General features: G+C 29.7%; 1 protein-coding gene across 1 annotated transcript in view; it reads right to left on the minus strand.

The window, feature by feature from the left end:
* Positions 1-7,041, minus strand: part of LOC106872489 (arf-GAP with GTPase, ANK repeat and PH domain-containing protein 3) — a 166,983-nt gene that overhangs the window by 58,355 nt on the left and 101,587 nt on the right. The window contains 3 exon segments of the mRNA XM_052974118.1: positions 298-396; positions 2,132-2,158; positions 4,297-4,419. Coding sequence (XP_052830078.1) covers positions 298-396; positions 2,132-2,158; positions 4,297-4,419 — 249 coding nt within the window.

A 7,041-nucleotide genomic window follows, 5' to 3' on the forward strand; every position in this document is an offset into this window, starting at 1 on the left:
GCTCTCTCTCTCTCTCTTGCTCTCTCTCTCTCTCTCTCTCTCTCTCTCATTCCATTATTTCAAAGAGTTTCAAATTTTCACTGGGCATTCTAACATCAGTGATTAAATTACTTTCTGTGAAGCAGCTAATTAGAGATGGAATATACTTCAGCCACTAAAACTACTTTGCTCAAGTTGATGGCCAAAGGATGGGGGAGGGGGGGGAGGTGCTTTTCAAAAGAAGAAAGAAAATTTTTCATTTAGATTAATATTCAAAATAGATTATTAAGATAGAAGATATGTGAGAGAGAAACTTACACTGAAGGAGTTGGACTTGTGTACAGAAGGTGTTCGTTTGTTCTTGCGGACAGCAACTGGTGTTGAACCAGGCGCAACCCTGAAATCCAACTTAGAATCCTAAAAATAAAAGTAGCATGCAGCATGCATTGTCATTAAAATAAGGTATTTTAACAGAACAACCAGCACAAGTTTCCTCATAAGACACTCTCAAATCAACAGCAGCAAATACATGCAAACAAATCTCAAAAAAAGTTACACATTAATAGCAACTTGTAACATTTCTTCATAATATTGGAATAGAAATTTATAAGAGTCCACTAGTTGTTCCAGTCATTAAAGTATGATAAGAAGTGTCTACATGTGTATAAACACACAAGAAATTTATATCAAACTAATTTTCTCATTGTTATCTAGTTAATGTTTGTAGTATTAATTATGAATTACCCTTTAATCCACAGAAACAAATTGAAAGAGTGCCACTGTGAAAATAATGATAGATATGTTTGATATATCACAAACTGGTGGAAAGGACATGAATTGCTGGAAACTAGACAACTCTTTGGCTGGACTTGAATAAGTGTTGAGACAAAATTAAAGAAATAACAACAGAAATGATAAATTAAAATCAAAACAAAAAAAAAAAAATCACAACTGTCTCAAAGACTTGAAAGACATACCTAGTTGGAAAACTAATAATGGAATCCAATGTAACTCATACAAAAAGCAGAAATAATTTAAACATCATTACCATTCTGCAATCACTTTGTTTAAAGCTATAAATATAAGGATCAGCACACCTTGGCATGTGTTTATTGTTTTGTCATAAATCACTTTAAAAAAGTTTAAAAGACAGAATTGTAAGAGGACAACAAACCTATATCAAGAATAATAACAAAATACAAAGTGATTGCTTGAGATGAACCAGAGCTGCTTCAAAGAGGTATAATTTGTATAACTGGATCTTGCTTCTTTATTCATTTACCTTTTTTTTTTTTTTTTTTTTTTTTTTTTTTATAACATGCAGTCAATATCTTGTTATATCATAATAAGAGGGAAATGAAAACTGTGCTTTGGTTGGTAATAAAAATTAAGATTGTACAGGTAGCATGGTGGTGAAAGGATGAGGAATAGCTACTCAATGTGGATGGACAGATTACATTAAGAATATACATAAATTATTATTATTATTATTATTATTATTATTATCATTATTATTAAGGAGTGTAACTACTCTTACAACTGAGTTACATATGGAAACATCTGAACAAAATAAACTTCATCATAAAAGAATGACAAATAGCTTAAATATAGCAATCTTACATTAAGTGTTTCAAAATGAAGGATTTTAGTAAATGAAGGGAACAATTAAAAATATATTTTATAATTTTAACTTATTTTAAGATAAAGTGAAGCATATTATGCAGTTAATATCCCTAAATATATAAGTGTTATTAAATTGAATAAAATGTTAACAAAGTGATTTAAAACTACGACATAGATTCCTTACAATTAGATTACTTTAGAATTTAGGCAGTATTGCATGAAATTAATTAGGCAAAACTTAATGAAGTAAATAATGAATTAGTTAAGTATCAATACTAGCAGAGATTAAAAGATTTAATCATTCAATCCACTTCAACATTTAGCAATTGCTCATATTTAGGCCTAAAACTGTTTACTAAGTTTAGCAAGTTATAAAAAGGCAAATATTTTGAAGATTAGCAAGAGAAGCTCATTTTGTATACTCTGAATTCTTGTTTAATAAATGTGTATTTATGAGAGCATAATTGATGAAAACACCAATAACACATATTCAGTCTAATAGAGAAACCAAAAACTGCAGATATCTTACTTGTATGAACAGTGGTACATTCAAAAGCTGTTTAGACAAAATAAGAAATCAAGTATGGCATGGCAGAAAATTTCAATGTTTTTTATGTTAAAAATCACACATATTAACAAAATAGCATCAATAATTAGATTTTTGTCTACAAAATTCTAGAGAGAATAATGAATACCCAAGCTAGGTTAGAGCAGCCGACATGCAATAGTTTGGCACTCCAGAGTAGATGTCAAGAACAAAGACAACACACTTAGAGCAGAAATCATCAAACTGTATGTATGCAGTTGTGTGTTTGTAAGCTTGTATATGCCTCTGTATGTGTGTGTGCATCTATTCACACAAAGTGTGTGTATATATATATATATATATAAACACACATACATAGACATACACACCCAAACACACTCGCATGTATACAAATATTATTTCAATGCTATACTGTTTCAACACAGACATCTACAACATTTAGAAAGAGAGAGAAGACAGAGTTGAAAGAACTAAGTACCACCAGGAGAAGGGAGAAAAGAAACAAGAGTTGATTCCTTCAAATGTTTGTCATATAGAAGCACTGAAAGAAGCACATTAGACTGACATAGATACTCATGCAGAAATCCAATCATTAATATTAAATATTTCATAACTTTCAGTTCAGTGGCACATTATTATATAGTTTACTAATGAATACTATGAACATGCCAAGTCGTACTAGCAAATCAAATCTTATTGGTATACAAGTAAAACTTGACAAGTGTTTTCTTTCTTTTCTTTTCTTTCATTTTATGACAAATGAAAAATTGTGAATAGATACCTTCGCAAAGAGTTACATAAAAACAAAATAAACAAAGTCTGAATTTAAACAAAACTGCCATAACTTCATCAATGAAGTGGTGCACATTGAAATATGTTCCAAATTACATAAACTTGAATAAAACTCTAATTTGTATATGTTTAAAATAATTAACATTTGAAAACAACTTCTTTTTTTTTTTTTCGATATCAAGCAAAGATTAATTGAAAAGTAATGTGAAATTTCAGACTTTGTACAGAGAAGAAAGTATCAAAATAAATCAAAGAAACATAAGAACTGCACTATATATTGCCATTCTGGCGGCGGCAGTTATAACTACCAAAATTACCCACCAAGATGAGTCACTTTATTAATTTGTAACCCAAGTTGAATTAGTAAGGACTAATTAAATTTATTAATAGTCATCATCATTTTCAGGAAAGATTTTCTTTTTATTTTCTCTTTTCAGCATTTTATTTCATTATATATTTCACAAAACTCCTTCTCACATTGAATAAAATCTTTTCTTAAAGAAAAAAAAAAGGAAGAACAGGCTACTCCTTAAAAGTTCCCCATCATAAGTGAGGGAGATGTTACAAGCCAGTTCATATCAGCTATGACAAGTAACATGCTCTGAGTTTGTAAACAAAGTAGTAGTTTGAGGAAAGAAACAGTATTATGATAGTATTAAATATTCAGATCTTATTCCAGCTTCATAAAACATTGTTCAAATTAGTGCAAGAGTCAATAGAGAATCAGAATGTGAAATGAAGTGTCTTTCCTGTATTTCAATAATTGATTATAGTAAACTAATTTAATCACAAATAATCTTATATATACAGTGAATGTAAAGCATAAAATTCATTCAGTAATGTAAAATGGGCCAAAGTATAATTCTTGCTTTCCTTTTAGCCAACTTACTATTTAGAGATTGGCATCTGCCCCATACGATTGTTGAGTATTAGATTAGCTGACGATTATCAACAAAATAGTGAGATTGAAAGGGGAAGAAAAAACCTTTTCTTCAGCAAGAAATTATCTTTCTGATATCAAGTTATTTATTTCCTCTTTTCAGTACACGACATCATTTCATATGCTTTAATCAAAATATTGTTTCCAGTCTTCACTAATTTTACAAGAGAGGAAATTAATCACAATCTCTCAATACATAAAATATTTGTAATTTTTTTGTTACAATAGAAAATACAATTATAAAATTGCAGTCTGGTCATCAGACTTTAAATTGAATGTAAACTGTATAGAAGGGTTGTAGCAAAAATTTGAATCATGCTCAAAATTTTGTTATACTTAGATAAATACTGATGTTATATGAAATAAGATACACAAAACATTTGTATGGGCTACACTTAGAAAAGCAGTTATCTACCTGCATATCTGTAGATGGTGGTCCACTGTCCGATTTCTCTTTCTGTCGACGATCACCTTTTTCACCCTTTTCTCTCATATCTTTCTCTCTAGACATCAGATCTTTAGAAGAAGATCCTGATATCTGAAACAAAAAGGAATAAATTATTAGATTTCATTAAATTCTGCTATTATCAAAGATACCAACAGAAAATGTTGGTGACTGTTGTTTCTATATTTTTGTACCATGTTCATATATTTTAACTGGTTATGAAAGGGTAAACTTAATCAGTTTATTTACATCATTTGCAACCCAGGATGAACTAGTATGTAAGGACTAATTAAATTTAGTAATAGTCATCATCGTTTTCAGAAAAGATTTTCTTTTATTTTCTCTTTTCAGCATTTTAGTTGATTATGTATTTCACAAAACTCCTTCTCACATTGAATAAAATCTTTTCTTAAAGAAAAAAGGAGAACAGGCTAGTTTGAACAGAAAAGACTAATCTGGATTTAAAAGTCACCTTTCATTGTCATATTTTTGTTGAAATACACTGTGTCTGTTTCAATCAATCTTGAAAATAATGAAGTTTACAGTAAAATAACTTTGTTAAGCCAGTGTTTGGAACCTATATCAACATAAAATTTGAATGGAGGGTTTTAGTTTAGATCCCTTTATAAGAGGAAGTTTGTCTCTCAGAACCAAGGACTGTCTCAGCTGAGACAACATCAAAAGGGTTAAAATATTATGTCAGTCTGAATTCTAGTTCCATGTAAAAAAAAATGTATCAGGATATCATTATCTCAACAATTTATAATCATAAGTTTTATAACTTTAATCCTAAAATGCAAACAAATGGTTATGATTGCTTTGAAAAAATAGCATTCAAAATTAATCCTATCAAGACATAAGAAGAAATTTATTGAAATAACTAGTTATAAACCAAATGAAAACGTTATTTCCTTTTTTGTTTACATTTTACCAACCACGCAATCCAAAAGATTGGAACAGGGTGTGTTGTTCAATTTTGAAACATTTAATGAATAGTGCATAAATATGCTTGTGAATGGTAGTTACCAGAAAATATCAGTCTAAACAGAATTCACAAAGGGACTTTCTGAAACAGCCTAACTTCCTAATTTCTTATCAGTAAGTAACGTAATACTAATTTATTTAAAGGACTCACGAAATTTAGAATGAATGTGTTGTATAGTAAATAAATTTGTTAAATCAAGTCATAGGGGAGAAAGGATTTTTTTTTCTTGTCAAGGTCACATTCAAAACCTAAATGTACTATTATTATCCACTACTTACATCAGACTTATCCTGTAATATTATTACAATAATACACATTGTCCAAAGTTAAAGAAAAAAATTACTTAATTCACTATGATAAGGAATACAGCCTCAATCAGGATAGTATACTGCAAAAAAAAACAAAAAAAACAACAACATTCTAACATACAAATATATACCAATATCTATGCAGTGTTATGAGATGTTAACATATTTCTATAATGCAAGGCTAATTTAAATCCTGTAAAGTTTATTCAATTGATTTTCAATTATTATGAACCACATCTTCAGGGGAAATTATTAATAAATGAAGAATTTCCATGTAGTTTAGGGCAATGTTTTCAAAAGTGGGAACCCTAAACTGCTACTGATTTAGGGAAATACATTCATTCTGAAAGTCATGAAGAATAATATTACCTCGAAGTTGCCCAACAGTTAATAACAAATAACATAAGTAGAGTACCTGAATGGATTAGAATAGACATGGAACTCTTCTAACCAAGCACCGGTAACAAAAGTTCCAAAGTGAAATAAATTGGTTGGCAGCCATAAGGAAGAGAAAAACTGTAATGCTTTAAGCAGTATTTTATGTGAGATTGACCAAAAGGTTAGATTTCTTCTCTTTCTGATGGCAAATCAATTTACTTCACTTTTGAATTGTTTATATTCACTAGCTACTGATGACACAGAGACCACAAGTAGCTGCCTTGGCTCATATTGTTTAGATTAGTCAGAAGGGTTAAAGTAGTGCCTTTTTAGGAACTCTGAGACTGGTGAGAGAGACACTCATCCTCTGACTGAAAACATGCTCAGAAAGCTTGCAATAAGAGTGGGTTCTGCTTAGGTCAACCAACGTGTGCGAGTTGCTAGTATTAAACTAGACAACATGCAAATCTACCCAAGCTCCATTGATCCAAAGTCATGCATTGTGTACATCTGGATTTCTAACTAAAAAAAACTACTGAATACAAAAGTAGAGAGTATTTATTAGAATGTTACTATTACTCTCTATTACTCCTCTGATCATCTAATGTGACCAGCTTATATGTATATACAAACATATATAAATATATAGATATATAAATATATAGATATCTCGGAGTGGTTGGCGTTAGGAAGGGCATCCAGCTGTAGAAACTCTGCCAAATTAGACTGGAGCCTGGTGTTGCCATCCGGTTTCACCAGTCCTCAGTCAAATCGTCCAACCCATGTCAGCATGGAAAGCGGACGTTAAACGATGATGATGATGATGATGAATTAGAGATATAGATATATATATAAATTTGTAGATATATATAAACTTATAGATATATATAAATATATATAAACGCATAGATATATAAATAAATATAAATAAATAAATATATATATATATAATTTATATTTATATATATATACACATATATGACAGATAGATAGATAAATATAATATAAAGATATATGTAAATAGAAATATATATATATGTATAT

This window comes from Octopus bimaculoides, chromosome 17, assembly GCF_001194135.2.
Source record: "Octopus bimaculoides isolate UCB-OBI-ISO-001 chromosome 17, ASM119413v2, whole genome shotgun sequence".
Classification (NCBI taxonomy): domain Eukaryota; kingdom Metazoa; phylum Mollusca; class Cephalopoda; order Octopoda; family Octopodidae; genus Octopus; species Octopus bimaculoides.